Source organism: Cyprinodon tularosa, unplaced genomic scaffold, assembly GCF_016077235.1.
Source record: "Cyprinodon tularosa strain WSP-4 unplaced genomic scaffold, ASM1607723v1 ctg232, whole genome shotgun sequence".
NCBI lineage: Eukaryota > Metazoa > Chordata > Actinopteri > Cyprinodontiformes > Cyprinodontidae > Cyprinodon > Cyprinodon tularosa.
The window spans coordinates 1,397,042-1,416,341 of NW_024038870.1; the positions used below are offsets into that span (position 1 = coordinate 1,397,042).

General features: G+C 40.8%; 1 protein-coding gene across 1 annotated transcript in view; it reads right to left on the bottom strand.

The window, feature by feature from the left end:
- Positions 1 to 388: 388 nt before the first annotated feature.
- The window catches only part of lamb1a (laminin, beta 1a), a 34,709-nt gene continuing 15,797 nt past the window's right edge, over positions 389 to 19,300 (bottom strand). The window contains exons 16-33 of the mRNA XM_038286914.1: positions 19,100 to 19,220; positions 18,037 to 18,229; positions 17,285 to 17,428; positions 16,950 to 17,181; positions 16,703 to 16,866; positions 12,465 to 12,689; positions 11,876 to 12,093; positions 11,566 to 11,662; positions 8,129 to 8,498; positions 7,863 to 8,047; positions 6,047 to 6,288; positions 5,423 to 5,632; positions 5,202 to 5,346; positions 4,846 to 5,053; positions 4,612 to 4,753; positions 4,349 to 4,525; positions 4,115 to 4,274; positions 389 to 1,091 (exon numbers count right to left, since the gene is read on the bottom strand). Of these exons, the coding sequence (XP_038142842.1) occupies positions 952 to 1,091; positions 4,115 to 4,274; positions 4,349 to 4,525; positions 4,612 to 4,753; positions 4,846 to 5,053; positions 5,202 to 5,346; positions 5,423 to 5,632; positions 6,047 to 6,288; positions 7,863 to 8,047; positions 8,129 to 8,498; positions 11,566 to 11,662; positions 11,876 to 12,093; positions 12,465 to 12,689; positions 16,703 to 16,866; positions 16,950 to 17,181; positions 17,285 to 17,428; positions 18,037 to 18,229; positions 19,100 to 19,220 (3,373 nt within the window). The 3' untranslated portion in view covers positions 389 to 951. The remainder of the gene's footprint in view (positions 1,092 to 4,114; positions 4,275 to 4,348; positions 4,526 to 4,611; positions 4,754 to 4,845; positions 5,054 to 5,201; positions 5,347 to 5,422; positions 5,633 to 6,046; positions 6,289 to 7,862; positions 8,048 to 8,128; positions 8,499 to 11,565; positions 11,663 to 11,875; positions 12,094 to 12,464; positions 12,690 to 16,702; positions 16,867 to 16,949; positions 17,182 to 17,284; positions 17,429 to 18,036; positions 18,230 to 19,099; positions 19,221 to 19,300) is intronic.

A 19,300-nucleotide genomic window follows, 5' to 3' on the forward strand; every position in this document is an offset into this window, starting at 1 on the left:
TGAAAAAAATCCCAGGGCCGAAAAATCTTTCCCAGTCCGAGCTTGCTCTAGCCTGATTGTTATAGTCTAAAAAGCTTGTGTCCAGGATGTGTGGGTTCTGCAGAGATGTTAGCTGCTCTGTGCCTGACCCTAAACCTGCACAACTTCTGGGCAGAAGGAAGCTCAGCAGATCATTACTCAGATAGATTTAAACATTAACATTAATGCAACCTGTCATCCAGAGTAACATCCATCCATCCATTTTCGCTTATCCCAAGTAGAGTCGTGAGGGGTGCTGGTGCCTATCTCCAGCTGTCTACAGGCGAGAGGCGGGGTACACCCTGTACAGGTTGCCAGTCCATCGCAGGGCTCCAGTGTAACAAAGCTTAAATAATCAACTACATCAGAATAACTTTTTTTGTAATGAAAATATAGTTTTTTTTATTGTATTTCATTTTGGATCTTATGATAAAGTTACAATTTAGCAGAACAGAAACGCCGTCACGGAATAGGTTGCAGTCAAATGGTTGAAACATTCACTTTTTGAGAAGCTGTCTTCACTTCCATTGAAAAATTACTAAACGAGATCACTTCCACAACACATTTCATGACACTAGGACATTACAATTAGCAAGTATTGGCTTTAGAAAAATTTATTTTTTTGCATCACAAGAGAGTTAATATTAGAGTTAATGATTTTAAAATCAACTTAAAAGTAGGTATAAGATTAAACAAAATACCGGTAGTACAAAGTATAAAAGAAAGAAAGGTTTCAAATGAAAAACAATCTTTGATTTATAATCTTAAAACTTTGGCCTTAATGAATCAGTATTTTAAGCATGTATAATCAAATTACCTTTCTGGCAGCTGACACAAAAAACAAAAAAACTCAGAGCCAAATTAAAACACATTCAGAATAATAAAAAAAAGTGGTATTGCTCCTGTATCTTGCCTCAGTAAGATCAGATGAGTCTAAAACACACAGGTGCTGTAGACGGTGGCTTTTTGGCTGATTTCCTGCAGCAGTTCCTTCACGGCTGCTTCCAGCTCAACCAACTGTTCAGCTTTCGTCTCAAGAGTTCGCTGATTGTCTTCATATGACTTTTCCAAATCTGAAACAAGACGAGTCATTAGTTTTTACAGTTAGGCAGCTGTTGTGTTCTGTAGGCAACTGAAAGGTATAGAGGAAAATCTTTTATTTCTGGGTGGATCATCTACATAAGTTGTACCCCTAATTGTCAATCATTCTGGTTAAATGTCTATGTAAGGCTGTCCTATAGATATATAGGACAGTATGAGAAGAACAGAAAGGCTTCAGAAGAGGTATATATCCCAGAATGCTTTGCGTGGGGTGCTCTCATTGCAAAGCATTATGGGATTTGCTGTCACAGCGGCCTGCTGTCACTCTAGGCTGTCGCTACCCGACAGCAGCGACTATTAATAAAGATGGCGCAGGCACTGTGCAATGGAGGAGGAGTTACGTGAGCTATGGGGAGCAAAAAGCAGTGATTATCTGTCTGAACAGTCAGTTAAGTCCACTATATAGTCCCCACTCTGTGTAGTGATTGAGGGATTTAGGGGTTAGGGCGAATGCTCGGGCACAGTAAGCTTGTATACAGGTGCTGGTCATAAAATTAGAATATCATGAAAAAGTAGATTGATTTCAGTAATTCCATTTAAAAAGTGAAACTTGTATATTATATTCATACATTACATACAAACTCATATATTTCAGATGTTTATTTTGTTTAATTTTGATGATTACAAATGACAACAAATGAAAATCTCAAATTCATCATATCAGAAAATTAGAATATTACTGAAGACCAATAAAAACAAAGGATTTATAGAAATGTTGGCCAACTGAAAAGTATGAACATGAAAAGTATGAGCATGTACAGCACTCAGTATTTAGTTGGGCCTCCTTTGGCCTGTATTACTGCAGCAATGCGGCGTGGCATGGAGTCGATCAGTCTGTGGCACTGCTCAGGTGTTATGATAGCCCAGGTTGCTCTAATAGTGGCTTTTAGCTCTTCTGAATTGTTGGGTCTGGTGTATTGCATCTTCTTCTTCACAATACCCCATAGATTTTCTATGGGGTTAAGGTCAGGAGAGTTTGCTGGCCAATTAAGAACAGGGATACCATGGTCCTTCAACCAGGTACTGGTAGCTTTGGCACTGTGTGCAGGTGCCAAGTCCTGTTGGAAAATGAAATCTGCATCTCCAAAAAGTTGGTCAGCTGCAGGAAGCATGAAGTGCTCTAAAACTTCCTGGTATGTGGCTGCGTTGACCCTGGACCTCAGAAAACACAATGGACCAACACCAGCAGATGACATGGCACCCCAAACCATCACTGACTGTGGAAACTTTACACTGGACTTCAAGCAACGTGGATGAAGTGCCTCTCTTCTTTTCCTCCAGACTCTGGGACCTTGATTTCCAAAGGAAATGCAAAATTTACTTTCATCAGAGAACATGACTTTGGACCACTCACCAGCAGTCCCGTCCTGTTTCTCTTTAGCCCAGGCAAGACGCTTCTGACGCTGTCTGTGGTTCAAGAGTGGCTTGACACAAGGAATGCGACAGCAGAAACCCATGTCTTTCATACGTCTGTGTGTGGTGGTTCTTGAAGCACTCACTCCAGCTGCAGTCCACTCTTTGTGAATCTCCCCCACATTTTTGAATGGGTTTTGTTTCACAATCCTCTCCAGGGTGCGGTTATCTCTCTTGCTTGTACACTTTTTTCGACCACATCTTTTCCTTCCCTTCGCCTCTCTATTAATGTGCTTGGACACTGAGCTCTGTGAACAGCCAGCCTCTTTAGCGATGACCTTTTGTGTCTTGCCCTCCTTGTGCAAGGTGTCGATGGTCGTCTTTTGGACAACTGTCAAGTCAGCAGTCTTCCCCATGATTGTGTAGCCTATAGAACTAGACTGAAAGACCATTTAAAGGCTTTTGCAGGTGGTTTGAGTTAATTAGCTGATTAGAGTGTGGCACCGGGGGCCATCAATTTTGAACCTTTTCACAATATTCTAATTTTCTGATATGATGAATTTGAGATTTTCATTTGTTGTCATTTGTAATCATCAAAATTAAACAAAATAAACATCTGAAATATATGAGTTTGTATGTAATGTATGAATATAATATACAAGTTTCACTTTTTAAATGGAATTACTGAAATCAATCTACTTTTTCATGATATTCTAATTTTATGACCAGCACCTGTAAGCTATGACAACAGCAACTTTTAAACAGAACGAGTGAGAAGTGGGCTCAAGCACTCGTTTAATAGGCGTTCCATTTCGGGAGCGGGTACAAGGTTGTGCATGTGCATTTTTTTTTAAGTGGAACAATGCCTTTAAAAAATAAAATGCATGGAAACTAAATGCGGTTCTGATGACCATTACCCTGTGTAAGCTCTGGGTCCTGGACAGAAGCACAAAAATGTTACTACCTTGCTGACTGAATCATTGAAAAGGTCTTCACAGAAAGATAAAGTTATCCATTTCCCATTCACTGGATTTTGGTTTTATGACAGTTTTTAACATGAAATACTTTATCTGAGGAGGATTTAGTGGCCCACTTTCCACAGCTTACAAACACATACTTCGCTAGCTATCTTTAGAGGTTGCCATGGTGAATCTATGATTCAATGTAATACACTGATGATGATTGGGCTTGCCAAAGTGCGTAACCAGGAAGCACCTTCCATTTTGTTTTGTCATTTCAGAGCTGCAAGTGGGAAATTTAAATTTAAACAGCGTTTAAATTCGAGGCAAGACGACCATACCCAGCTTACAAATTCAAAATGGCTGCTTCTTGCATCAACAGTGGTCATAATGTCCTAGTTTGAGACATATCGTCTTCTATACAACTGACCTAATGTTGCATACATCAAAAAGACTTTCAACAGCCGTTTATAGATGCAAAAATAGAGAACAGTGTTTTTTTTGCAATAGGAAGAGCAATGGAGAATACAAGCAGGAGTTTCCAGTTCTGAGGGCAGTTGAGATAGATGTGAGTGGATCTCGGCTGGTCTCTTTCTGCTCAGGGTAACTGAATTCGTTGTTCATGGAGAACCCCCCCCCAGAGCTACTAGGCTGATGTAAACGGATAGGAGCAGTAAAATCACCTTTCAGCAGCTGCAGCTTGTCACTGGCCTGTAGCAGCAACTGTTTGGCTTCATTCTGTAGTGACTCTGCCCTCTTCTTAGCATCAGCCACACCCCCTGCTTTCTGGCCTATCAGCTGCTCCACTGTGCTGTACTTTTGCTTCACCTCCGACTCCAGCTCCTAAACACACACAAAGATATATCAACACAGGCAGAATTACAGAAACCTGTAAACTACAGGAACGATGAGCCAACCTTTTTGACATCCTTTGCAATCCTTCCGATCTCTGCAGCTTCTTGATCGGTCAGTTTGGCTTTCTGAGTGACATTTGCTGATTTATCAGTGAGCAGCCTCACATCTTGCTCCAGCCTCTGCAGTCTCTGGGTGGCGTTGTACAGCTTGGACTCAGCGTCCGCTGTCTCCGTCTCTACCTGAACACAGAATGAACACGAAATGCAACATGACATCAAGGTATGATATGTCAAACAATTCCTCTGTATTGGTGACTGGTACTGACAGAGGAGAGAAGCTTGGTTGTAGTCTGAATGTCGGAGGCGGCCTGCTGGATGGCGCTGCTGGCAGCGGTGTGAGCTCTCTGGGCTTCTTCCAGAGCTTGTTTCACTCTCTCTGCAGAGTCCTTCACATCTGTCGCCTGCTTACTGAGAAAGGGAAATCAAAAGCATACGCTGTGGATGCTGTAAAAATTCAATCCAGTGCCTCAAGTTTTCCGTCCTGGCTGTGAAGCAGTCACCTTGCTTGGCGAGCCTGGTCCAGCAGAGTCTCTGCTCTCTGGATGTCGTCAGTGCTCTGCTGTAAGATTGCCTCTACGTTTCCCAGCTCCCCCACCCTGTGCCGGATCTCATCCGTAAGGTTCTGTAGCTGAGCTGGTGTGGTCGGCATTTGCATGGCCAGAACTTCACTTGCCACAAGTTCAATGCTTTCCAGGTCAGCAGCATCCTCTGAAAAGGCCAGATGTTTAAATTCACTTTATAGTCTCTAAACGTCATGATTTCCCACAAAGGTGGTATGTCAGGAAGTGGAGGAGAAATTGTAATAAAAACTAGAAGAAAAAAAAGAGAGATCTGTTTCAAAGCAGGTGAAACATACGTGTGAGGAAATCTTTGATTTGTCTGATTAAGCTCCTCAGCTCCTCGTTGCTCTGGTCAACTTTGTGTTTGGTTCTGTTGGTCTTCATCAGGACATTCTGAGCACTCAGCTTTGCCCCATCAGCCTGCATCTTCACCTCGGACACCTGAAGAGAATGTCTGCGTGAAAACTGTCCCAAACGTCCACATCATATGACAAAAACCAGGACTAGGATGACCCACCATCTTTGAAAGCTTCTCCACCTCTGCCATGGCGCTGATGATTTCCTTCTCAGTCTCCTGGGTCTTTAATAGGATGCTGTTGGCTGCTGTCACTGCACCATCACATCCCTCTCCTCCACACCTGGCCTGACCGTCAGGGTCTACACAGCCCAGACCTCCGCAGGAAGAAGACCAACAGGACTCTTGGCCAGAGGATGGGCTGCCACAGGTCTGCATCAACAAGGAGAATAAAAAATTAATGGTGTTGAGATCATGTGGGAAAGAATATTTGCCTGAAATGGGTGTTTTTTCCAGACAACAAACCTAAACACATAGTAACTATGGTTCTAGGAATCCCTGATGACCGCCAAAAATGATCTGTCACTCAGAATCCTTGCTTCCGCGAGAGGATTCTGTAGGTATAGAGCCCTGTATAACAGCAGCATATATAGCTTCTGAGTCGTCATCAAACTGCAAGAAGCAAACAGCGACCCCCCCTTCTGGTGGTCATCCGAGATTCATAGAAGCATAGTTACATACTATCCACCTATGGTAAAAAGAAAATGTCTTTCTTAAGGGTTTAATTTTTAAACGCAGCTTTTACTAGTTTTTTTTTCCCTGCTTTTGGGGGTTTTATCCTCCAACCTTGTAGCTGATCACTGAAAGGTCCAATGTCTCCATCTCTCCTGCTAGGTTGTCCAGCTTCCGAGCATGTTCAGAGTGCCTTTCCAGAAACTCCTCCCTGCTCTGGTTCAGCTTGTCCTCCGTGAGTTGCCGTAGAGCAGCAGAAGTTTCAATTGGACTTCCAGCTTCGATGGTTGAGGCATTTGCTCGAGCCTCGGCTTCCTGAGACTGCAGGAAGTACTTGGTGACGGTGTCTGTTGCTCCTGGTAACAGACAGAAAACAGAAATGTCAAATTGTAGGGACATTTTTGGGTTTATAGGCAACATGAAAGCCCTTTGGGAAACTCCAACTCCCATTGTCATTGTGACACAGCACACACAAGTGAACACTGCGCACAATGAAATTGCATTTATGCCTCACCCGTGCAAGGGGGCAGCCCTCAAATGGCGCCCCAAGGGAGCAGTGTGGCGGGACGGTACCATGCTCAGGGTACCTCAGTCATGGAGGAGGATGGGGGAGAGCGCTGGTTAATTACTCCCCCCACCAACCTGGCGGGTCGGGAGTCGAACCAGTAACCTTTTGGGATCCAAGTCTGACACCCTAACCGCACCGTTTTATAAATCTGTGTAAAATATTCAATAGCTTTAACAGGGTTAAGTTGATGGAATCTCATTCTTATAATGAACTATTTTAAATATTTTTAATTAACGCTTTTTAGCAACATCATACAGTGATGTAATGATTCCTACAAGTTAATAAGTTTTGCTTTGATCTTCCAATTTAACAACAATAATTTTGTTGTTTGTTGCATTGAAGTAGGGTTCTTACTATGTTGCCTCCTGAATTAAATCATCTGGGTACTTATCCTTAAGTTTAAACGAGAAAACAAAGTAGATCAGGTGAGCAATCAATTCATAAATTTTTTTATTTATAACTTCTGCAGTAATGTTTCTCTTTCTTTAAAATTATTTGGAAACTGCTTTTAAAATGCTTTTATATTTACTTGTTGCTTAGGAAGATAAAAAATATATATATTCTTTGTTTGCTTTAGCAATGTACTTTCTGGATTTTATTCATTTGTATTATTTGTATTTAAACAAACATAAACCGATTGTTATGAACAGTTAAACTTACTGGCTAATAACCAAGTACAGATCTGTGGTTTGTAGATGACATAACGGCTTGTTTTTATGCTTTCTTACACCAGAGAAAAATGATGCCTTGATGCCGTTTAAACGCTACTCAGCCTTAATCTAAAACTCCATACCTCAAGTTTACTGACTGGTTCATTTTTTAGCAGGAGAACAACCTCAAAAATATTTTCAATGATCATTACACAATCAGAGAGGTACAGAGAGTCAGGCGTTGTTACAGAACCCGGCTGTGATGTGGATGACTAAATGATTAGAGTTCAGAGATCCACCTGCAGGTGGCGACACAGCACAGGGATCCGATCCAGTCTGCATAGCAATTAGTGCTGCAGAAGCCTGTTAATCACCCCTTTGTAAAACTCAGGTGTGTCAGCCAGGACAGTGAACTCTATAGCATGGAAGGAAGAAGTGCACAATTTATGCGACTATAACTTCAACTTCACTGGAGCTTTTAGATACAATCCTTTCTAAATAGACCTACATATAAATGAACAGCACAGTGCCTCTCAGTGATTTCACACTAAGGGAGTGCATTGCTGTATTTCCAAGATCTTTATCTATATATTATATATTACTAAACTAGTTGCCGCTTATTTCCCATAATGGGTTTTACTGCTTTAAGTTCAAAACGATTATCTTTAACAGCTCTACATGCTGCTCTTCTTCTGCGAGCTTCAACTCTTACCTCTGATATCAGAGTTCTTGATGAACTCCACTTGGTCCAGTAGCTCCTGGACTGTTTGTTCCAGTTTCTGAGCATCTGACATCACAGAGTCCAGTTTAGTTTTCATGCCGGACTCCTGCTCCCCAACCAGACCCAGAGTCTCCTCTGTGTCGTTCATAGCCTGACTCAAGGCTGACATCAGGTCGCTGAGACACAAATGGAGGTTAGATTCCACCTTCAGCTGGGACATTTTAAGATTTAGCTCTGCAGGTCAGAGTGGATCCTACCTGGCCTGCTGCAGCAGAGTCTGGACTTCAGTCAGAGGTTGGGAAGCCGGGTTTTGGTCCAAGATGGCCCGGACATCAGCAGCGCTTCTCTCCATACTCTCTATAGACTTCCTGTAAGGCCCGCTGATTCCACTAGCTTTAATGGCGTTGACCTTGTTGACCATTCGGTGTGTCTGGTTGGTCAGCTGGCCGATGATGTCGTCCCACTCTGAGAAACACTGGTGACACCGCTGACAGTCAGGGAAGGTTCCATGGAAGCCGCGGGCGCAGACATCACAGCGGGGTCCAGCCACACCCTCCAGGCAGACGCAGTGGCCGCTGACTTTGTTACACTGTGGCTCCAGGATCCCACGAGGGTCGCAGTCACAAGCTGAGGAGACAGCAGTCGCCACTTTATCCTGATTTCCAGCAGTTAATGACACAACTTTACTTTCTTCCATGAAGCAGGACAAAAAGCTGGTTATGTAAGAACTCCAGCACCACATGAAATGCTGAGAAAAGAACTATCATAAAAGACAAGTGTGTCGCTTTATTTTGTTTAATTGAAACCCTTTTGTACCAATGGCTTAATCTCACCAAGGTGGAAGTAATCAGGGGTCAACCCCCCCCTGCAGGATGATGACGGTTCAACCTCACAGACCAGGATTCATTCCAGTCTGTCTACAAACCTGTCTCTCTTGTTAAACAAATACTTTTTAGCCTACATTGGTGAAAAAAAAAACAAAGTGACTATAAAAGACTAGTTGCACAATTAGAAGTAGATTGGCTGTCTTACCTAGGATTTATTCTATAGTTGGACCAGAGCATAAAAATGTATACCGATTCTGGGCGTAAACTTTCCATCTAGATTCTTTTATGTTTTATATCACAAATCAGCAGGTGGCCCTTCATTGTAGGTAAAACTATTTAAAATCAGACAAAACAGGGTTTTTTTTGTTTAAATTATTTTTTCTAGACTTTAAATACACATACACCACTTATTATGGTCCATAAGAAGCAAGAAACAGAAACATGTTAACCTCTGTTGATGGAGTCCTCACAGTTACCTGATTCTGAAACTTTGACTAGACCATCAACCGCTGAGCTTAAAGTTATTGCTGTAGATTCTCAGTCATCTGGGACATGAGGATCCTAAGGGCTATATGAATTTAAGATGAGAGATATTTACATTTCAAGAGAGGAACTCCAGTTGCCTTTAACTTATTACACTGCACAAAATAAAATAAGCACATATTCCCCAAATGTGAGCAGCTAAATAGGATGTTCTACCATCTTATTTGAATGAGCATTTTCGCTCTTAAAATAGGATAAATTAGTGTCATTTGGTGGGATAAAACAAAGCTTATGGACATCTGTGCACACACTTCACTAAACTGTGTGCTCAGTTTTGCAATCTTTGCACACGGATTCTGTGCTCTCAGTTTGTGCAATCTGTGCAGGCAGATTACTCGGGGACATCTGTCACGTTTTATTTCAGTCTAAATAAAGACCTATTTCAAACTCAGCATGATGCTGCTTTATATATGACAATAGATTTACTAAAAACATGCATCCAAACTCTCTATAGATATCTGCACACGTGGATTGCAAAACGGAACACAGTTTAATGAAGCGTGAGCACAGATTCCCACCAGCTCTGTTGTTTTTTCCACTAGCTGACTCCTTCCAGGCTCTGAAATTTATTATTCATTTCAAGAGATAATGGAGTTTTTTTTCCCTCATTTTAAAATAAATTATTCTTTTGGCAAATTCTTTTACTTAGCTTCTCAAATGAAATGAAAAAACACATTTCAAGAAGCATTCACTTACATTTTTAACAGTGTGGGATCATGTTTTCAGTTCAAAGGTGGAGGGCTTTTTGTTTGGTTTTCTGCAGTAATTAAAATCAGTTAAAGCACACATGTTCAATGCTTTCCTTGTAGGGGCCTTTTCTTTAGCTGGTGTCTAGTAAAGCCAACAGATGGCACCAGATAGGAGTTATGATTTTTTCCTGGATATCACAAAATTAACACATTTACTTCTACATCAGCGGAAAAAATAAAATAAAAAAATCCCTCTGCACATTTTTTTCAGTCGCTGTGATGAATCTACTCTTTTGTTGGATCTGTTAAGAACCTACCCCTCATATATGCAGATTTAAGTCAGATCAAATGATCGCTGTGTGCTTGTGCGTCAGACGGCTGGTTTCAATTAAGAAACAGCTGCTATCTACTGTAGAAATTAACGGAAACAAACAGGGGACTTTACTCTGATCAACTCTGAACATATAAAAAACCCCAACAGGTACAGCTGGATTTGAAAAAGACAGGATTTTAGAGTACTATATCCAATATTTTTCTTCCTTTGCTGTAGATATTTCTGTTTTTAATTCTCAGTATACGCCCTCAGGACACACCTGCTCCTTTTTTATGCTGTTTTTGTTCTGTTATTTTAAACGTTGCACTATTTCATCTCTATTCTCATCACTCTCCTAAACTACTTGCTTTTGTTCTTTCCATTTTATATATTTCTGAATTTGGTGTATAGCATCTTGACCACAGGACAAATTAAACAGCTCTTTCTGATCTATCCAGGGTTATTTACCCAGAGCGAACATTTGAAGCTGCTCGCACATCTGGATTCAATCCGACTGCAGCAGAGAAGTTCTGTGAGCCAAGACATTTCCCACAATGCAGTGTGGGGGTTTTCCTTTTACATGCAGTTTATAATATGTGAGAACTATGGATTCCATCATTGTGGTTTTTAGGGGGAAAATATTTTCAAGAACCTAAAGAATGGAAATAATCTAGTTTTACAATAATTCAGGAAGAAATATGTAACATAAAATTGCTTTCCAAGTCATTGTGGGAATTTAACAGACTACTCTTCAGAGAAACTCTCTAAATCGTTTTGTGTTTTTTCTTGCTGCTGTTTGGCAACTTAAATATTCCCACCTCCTCTACAAATTATCTGCAGTGCTGTGATCTGAACCTCCACTAGGCCTTTTTTGGTAGACATGCAATTTGAAGTCTTAGATGTGTATTCAAAGTTATTGTCACACTTAATGACTTATCAGTGTCTTAACTCTTTTCTTAAATTTCACAAAAAGTGAAATAACAGATTTGAAGCATTATGCTTCCACCTCCATGCTTCACCGTGAAGCATTTCTCTTTCTCTAAACATGGAAGGTCAGACCGATGCCACAAAGCTCGATTTTGGCCTCATCTCACCACAGCACCTCCCTCCACATTTTCTCTGATCTACGTTTTAAAAGGGAAACTCAAGAGATCATCTGCAAATGCTTAAAGTAATGAGCTGCTTGTAAAATGGCCACATTAATAATCTGAGGGAGCCTTAACTCTGCTCTTTGCTTTTTTGTCCCTCAAAAATTTAGAAGCAGAAGCCCTGAAAATGTTTTTGTCTGCAGCAGTTCTGATTGATATTCCAATTAAACTTACCTCGACACTGAAGTTCAGGGTCCCCCCAGAACAGCTCTCTGCACTCGTTACACGTCCTTCCTCCAAAACCAGGATGGCAGGAACACTGACCGCTGATCTGTGGGAAATCAACCATGCCATTAATATTCCATTGCTTTTCCTGCAAAAACAGTATTTTAAAAATGTAAAAATAAATCTCTGAATGTAATAGAAGTTAATCAAAAGCCTTATGAATTGAATTAGTTATTTTTTTAGATTAAATTATTCGAGGCTTAAACAAAATCTGATGACTGTGAGGACAGTTTCAGAGTTTCAGAAAGGTATTCAGCACCTCGTTACAGGATGTCCCTAATGAGTGTTTGGGGTCGCAGTCGCAGCTCTGACAGCCGGCGCCGCTGGCCATGTTCCAGGTATCTGCGGCGCAGCGGTCGCAGTGTTGACCGATAACGTTGGGCAAGCAGTTACACTGACCGCTGCTGCGATCGCAGTGGCAGTCGCTGGAGGACGGACAGCTGGACTGGTTGGTTCCCAGTGTGTTACAAACACACTCTGTGATCACAAAAAAAAAATAAAAATTAACACTAATCATTTCAGCTGAATTTCCAAAATTTTAAAAAGAATTATTTTCCAAATTTATTTTTTACTTTTCTGGTGTTTAAACATCTAGACAGAGTCTAGATAGTCACTGAGGTTTCCTAATTCACCTACATTTTATCTCAAAATTGCATTGTTTCTGGTTTTAGTGACAATAAAATATAATATTGCACAAATTAAGAGATATTACCTTTAAACTGAGCTTCAGGTTAAAAACCAATGTGTGATTTCGAGCCAGTTCTTTTACTGGTTTACTGTAGGTTTTTACCAGTTCTGTTGGATCATACCACTATGAGCCGGTTCTACAAGGGTCTGTGTGAACTCACTTCGGCAATCCTGGACAAAGGCGTTGCCGTAGTAACCCAGCTTGCAGTTCTGGCAGGCGGGGCCTTCACTGTGGTACAGACATCTCAGGCACTCTCCGGTTCTGGCGTCACAGGACTCCGGGTCCAGCATGTCAATGTTGTTGTTGCACTGGCATGGGAGACATTGGCCCCCTACCTCGTCGGGGTTTCCATAGTAACCAGGTGAACACTGATCACAACGAGCACCTGTGGAGGACCAGAACTTTTGTTAGAGGCCAGATTATTGGGTTCCTCGAGATTAATGTCTCTGTTTTTAGAACTGGTCCTGCACAACAGCAAACCTCTGCAGAGCTGCAAAACAAGTCAAAGTTAACATAATACAGCGACAAAGCCCAAATTAGGAGCAGCACGTTTACCTTAAAATAGATCTTATAGCCAAAACAGAGGATATGACTAATGTGAAAAATAAGAGAACAAAGATCTACTAAGTTCAGAGAAAATTCTGGACACTGAAGAGGAACCAAGGATCCACCAATCAGAGCAAAAGTTTCATTGTAGCTCATATTGATGCCATTAGGTCATGTGATTAAAGCCAAACAATCTACTGAAGAATTGACTCAATCTGCTGATTAGACAGGCCAAGCAGAACAGTGAATAGGAAGCAGACGTGACAGAAAACAAAAATTTAACTGCAAAATAAGGAATAAAAATCCAAAAAATTAAGGTTTGCTTTGGTTTTCTGTAGGAAAAAAACCTAAAACACTTGTTTATTTATGGAGTAGCAGTGGAAACCAGACATTTAGATAAACTGTGTAAAGAGAGACAAACATCTGTTTATCCGACATTAACCCAGACTAAACTTTGCCTGCTTTAGGTCAGGATTATAACATTTCTTTTCGTATATTCCATATTCTGCAAAGCTATGGTATCAGGAAAAATTGCAGACTGGAACTTCTTCAGGAACAGATTTTAGATGTTTCAACAATCATTTTTTAACACTACAATCTGGAAGAAAATAAGAAGCCTTCATACTGTTCTAGAATGAGACGGGTTCAGATCTTTTTGGTGAAACATTTGGATACTGGCCTCAAGAATAATGCAGTAAAACAAATCTTGTACTACGATGGACTGAAGGCTACATGATGAGGAAGAACATGTTTCAAAAGCAACATAAAAACTGCCGCAAATGCTGTTAGAGGGGGAAAAAAAAACATACTTTTTGGATTAATGCCCAGTGGGATTTGATGAGATCAACATTTAAGTACTTGGATACAATGACGGATGACAACATTGTTACTGCAGGAAGGACAGAAGGCATCAAATTCAAATTACGGTAAGTTAAAATTCAAAAATACTTTATTAATCCCAAAGGGAATGTTTTTATATATATATATATGATTAGGTTGAAGAAGAGTTGTGGGAAGTGACCACAGTCATAGATAAAAGCATCAATGATTGATTTAAAAACAGGCAAAAAAAAGACTGAAAAAATACCTTTTACTGTTCTTGAATTAATCAAACAAGGACGAAAAGGGAACATGTAAACATCGGTTTGTTTCTTAGTATCAGGTTTCAGCTGTAACTCTGGCTCTGGTTTTTCTTTCCCAGTATTTAAGGCTGATGTCCACCACACAGGCTGAGAAACATCCTGCTGCTCCGCTTCTACCAAGACTCTGCTGGGCAAAGCTATAGGATTAAATCTGACATACAGACGTTTAATCACCTCTCAGCAAATATTTCTGCTGTCAGATGCAAACAAAGAAGAAAGTTGGTGATTCATGCGTCTGTCAACAGCTGATTTCAGCCTGAACGTCTTATTTCCTGCTTTAATAACAGACCCGACGTCTCAACATGTCCCCGCTCTCAGAGTTTCCATCAGACTGAATAACAGAGCAGCTTCTCCTCAAATTAAAAGCTTTTCATGTCTGTGTACAGCAGCGGTCAGGATCATAAAACAATCCTCAGAGGAACATCTGGAGCTCAGAGCTGATCCCTCGTCTACACACTCACTGAAGGAGGCTGTACCTACTATAAGCAGAGAGGAGACCAGTCATGCACTGGGGGTTTTCATGCATTTAGCATCTATGACTTGAACCCAGTGACCTGCCTGTGATGCTGACCCCACAAAATTTACATTTTTATTCTAATTGAGATAAACTGCAACAACCAATCCAGCAGACGACCAGCTCAGTCAGTCAGATTTAAAGGACGTTTAATAATCTTCACAGGAATCTTTTTTTTTTATGTTTGATGAATCCACTAATGCAGTAAATAAGTGTTAGTAAATAATCTTTGGAAATTTATAATGCTGTTTGGCATTTCTAATACCTTGTCAGATCTCATACAGATATGCTGTGATGCCTTCAAATTACAACCTTAAAATTAGTGTGTTAGGAATCTGTGCTGGGGAAAGCTGGAATTAGGACGTTAGTTCATTAAAGCAGAATACTATAATGATGTTTTTTTCCCTTTTTTCAGCGAGACCATGCTTAAAAATGCATATAGTACCTAGATATTAGTTAAAACTCATAGGAAAAAAAGAGCAATAAGATTTAAAGTGAAGTCATCTAGTGTTTAAATGTGTTTCCTGGACGGGGCGCCTTTTACAGCTGTTTTTTGTATCTCTGCTTCTGTCTCCTTGAACCCCAGTCGGCCTTGACAGATGGCCGCTCACACTGAGCCTGGTTCTGCTGGAGGTTTCTTCCTGTTAAAAGGGAGTTTTTCCTCTCCTCTGTCGCTACAAGCATGGTTATTGTGAGGGATTGCTGAATAGTCAATGAGTCGATACAATCAACTGGTTTTCCTTAGATAGAAAACTTAGAATCAATGTGACTGTATGATCTGGTGAACTGAGAAGTACCTTGACATGACGTGCTGTGGATTTGCGCTATATAAACAAACTGAATTGAATTTAAATTAACCATAGTTTAAACGTCTTGGGACAGTCACCCATACTTTAAATATTTTACTGACCTTTTTATATTTCAGTTTCTTTAACTACCAGAAAACGTATTCAACACAGACAGAGAATCTTTGTTTCTGGCTTAAAAAAAACATGAATATTGCTCAAGAGGGAAACTCCTCTGGTCCAGACATTGGAAATGTAAATAAGAGATTTTTGCTCTTACTCCTCTTGAGAAGATGACTCATAATCTTAATTTTAATTCCCTAGCAATCCTACATGCAAGTTATAATCCATCACCTGTCCTTCAGAGTAGAGGACTGACTACCTTTTCATGTTATTTCGTTTAAATATACTGTTTACAAACTTGCCTTATCTTGCATTGTGGAAATTTCTTTTGTGTATGTATATATATATATATATATATATATATATATATATATATATATATATATATATATATATGTGTACATTTATAGATAAATACTTTGTATTGCAGCAATCAATGTTAGCTTGAGGTGGAATTTTCTTTGTATATTTTGTATTTTTGCTTTGTTTACTTTTTATAATGTTTTTACTCCTCAAACTGTAAATTCAGTCAAAACTATATTCTGCAGTTAATTTAAAGAGGAACGGAGGATTTTTGCATGCAAACCGTTTCTGAGTGTGTGCTTTAATCTTAATGCCGATCATATTCTATGACCAAACTGAAATAAAGTTATGAGTGGAAGATATGTAAATGTAAACATTTACTACATGCAAAGCAATTTCCTAAATCAGAAACTCAACTTCACAGCTGTCTTTTCTTGGTACTTCTGAAGGATATAAAACAATGTTGTTGTTTTTTTTTTTTTTTACTTTAGCTTGTAGCACTTTGACATAGGCTGGATATTGGAGGTGCATTATAGATATATTAAGTATCGTCCGTATCAATTATGTAATAATTATCCTTATTACCTCCAACTAAATGGCTTTGAACCTCATCTTTCTTTTTGTCCACTCTCAAACTACCTGTAGGACAAGCAGCCTAATTTTAATGAGTGCAGCCAAAACCTTTTGCACTTGAAAATTTAGGCATCCATCTTTGCAGATTGAGAGCAACACACCTACTTATAATACCTGCAAAAAAAAAAAATGCATGTGCAATTAAGGACCTCTTATTTGTTTTGTTTTTTGTTTTTGGTTTAGTTGAGACTGCCTTGACTTTAAAAGAACTCTGATTATAAATCTGCAGGAACTGTTCAGTTCACAGTTCCCTCATGGATTTGGACCCTGATTGGAACAAACCAAACCATTACTGCAGGAAGCTCTGCGTTATTGTTATTGTCAGTCTATGTGACTGTGAATAATTTTTCACCTTTGTATCCTGGGTTGCAGACGCACACGACCTGCTCCGAAGTGTCGCTACGGTAACAACTTCCGGCAAACTGACGCAAACTGTTGGGGCCATCGGGACACAAACATGGACGACAGTGGTCACCTGATCCCAGCACTGGATCGCCATAGTAACCATCCAGACACCTAAATATGTTGGATGGGACAAGCTGGGTTAGAGAAATCGAGCCTTTGTGCAGATCGTGTTCCTTTGGGTCACCTGGGCACACCTGTCGCAGCTGTGTCCGGTGGTATGGTCCCTGCAGGCAGTGCAGCGGCCGGTGTCGGCATCACAGGTTTCTGTGTGTCCGTTACAGGAGCAGGGACGGCAGGACGGGAAGCCCCAGTGACCCGGGAGGCAGCGATCGCATTGCCGACCGTATGCCCCGATGACGCAGACACACTGACCGCTCAGCTGATCGCAGATTGGACTCTGGGAACCCTGAGGGTCACATGCACAATCTGCAAAACACACAACACCATAAGTGCCTCATTATTTCTTCTTCTGCACATGGTGATCATCGCATTATCACATAATCTGTGTATTTATGAATTGATGTTTGACCTTTGCAGCCGTTTGGTCCAAACTGGAAAGTAGCCGGAGCACATCTGTCACAGCTCCTGCCCACCACATTGGGTCGGCACTGACACTGGCCCCCGATGGGATCACACACTGTGCTGAGGGAGCCCTGCGGGTCACACTGGCATTCTGGGAAATGGAGTCCAACACAAGGGACAATTCAAAACACTTAATCTGCACATCCTGGGAGAGACGTGAGGAATTTATGAGCTCAGAGGAACACGAAGAAGAAACAAGTTGAGTCTTGCTAAGGAAGTGAGGCTGGAGGCAGCAAAGTGATGAGGGGCATTTAGGAATTATCTGAAACAATGGGTCAGTGTTAAAGCAGCTGTGAAGGAGGAGGCAGCAAAAGAAGAGGTGATGAAATCTGATGGATTTAAAGAAGGGAAACAATGCTTCATGTTACATGTAATCACATCTTGATTCTGGAAGTTACAAAAATAAAAACATTTTTCAATCGTTTTCTGGTTCAAACCGCATTCATACAGATCTTCCTGTTATTTTTATTATAGTTAGAAATAAATCGAAGTGACTGATATAATCAGCTCTGATTCAGAGCCCAGCTAGAATCAAACCCAGAGGGGAATTCCTGGCTTCAGCCTGATTGGGCCAGGTCAAAGGTCAGAGTCAGGGGTTAACCAGAGACATTCCTCAGACAGCGGGAAACACCTTTCCTCAACAATCACTGTGCTTAACTGAGCTTAACTCTACCTCTAGTTCTAGGTGGATTAGGTTACCTTTAGCTCCCTGGTGCAACAGAGCAGAGATGCTGAAGATGAAGTTCCTACAGATGTCAGTCATTGGGGTCTTAACGACACTCTGGCTGTTTTCCAGACACCGATACTTCTGAAATGTTTCCCAAGCGCTAGAATCCCCTCCCTCAGAGGAGGTGAATATGTCCAGGTTCTTACAGTGAGGCATCAGCACGATCTGTGAGATGGAGAAAAAAAAAACAGCTGAATCCAAAGATATGCAGGAATAAAGCCGGCAGTCTCCTCCTCCATGCAGAGGCAGTCCACACCAGTTTCTATGAGATTAATACTTTTAACAGAAATATTTTTTAAACATCATATGGAGATGATTTGTCACAAAGTGGTATTAAGACTTTTATGCAGATAGTAAGCAGTAAGCTTTGTTTTATAAAGACTGCAATCCAGGAAAAAGAGCAAAACCAAAAAAAGAGAGGGACAAATCAAAATGGTAATGTTAGATATGAAAAGGACAATAAAACCCATTAATTAATTAAATGTATAAGTAATGATAACAGACAGAGAAGAGAAAAAGATGGGGGGGGTTGTAAGATAAATCATAATATGTTGCCTGTTCAGCTGGTTACATTAACTCTCTCATAGTGTTGTGTAATTTTAAATTGATGCTTTCCGCTCTGTTTATTAGTCTGCATGTTAAACCCTCCAGTGCAGCCAGCTTGGTTAGGTTTACGTGCCAGCGGCTGACAGAGGGGAGATGCCTCCCATTCTGGAACTATAAGTTCCAGCCCCTGCATCAGAGCCACCTGGACCCATTCTGGAATGTGGGGTGGGAGATCATCAAGTTGAGATGTGTCCCCCAGGATGAAAAACCTCTGAGAAAAGGGTGTATCCCATATTATAACATTTGTAACACTGCTATGAATCTCAAACCATCATTACAGCCTACAGCCTCCACTAACACACCATGCACCCCTGATTACTACTGGATAAAACCTGTAAAGACTCAGGGAAACACCCATCCTTACTGGATTCTTAGGGAGGAAACAAGGTGACATAAAAAAAATGCAGCGAACAGGTGAAGCTTCCTCACCGAGTCGATAAGCGTGTACGGAGAATGCACGTCACTGACAGCCGAATAGAGCGGCAGACTGAGTCGGATCGTGTAGGTCAGTCCAGTTTCAAAACAAACCGGCCTTGGCAGAACCACGTACCTGAGGACATAAAATGCATCATACATTTAAAACACTTATAACTACAGTCTCACCTTCTGTTTAATAAGAATTAATTATGT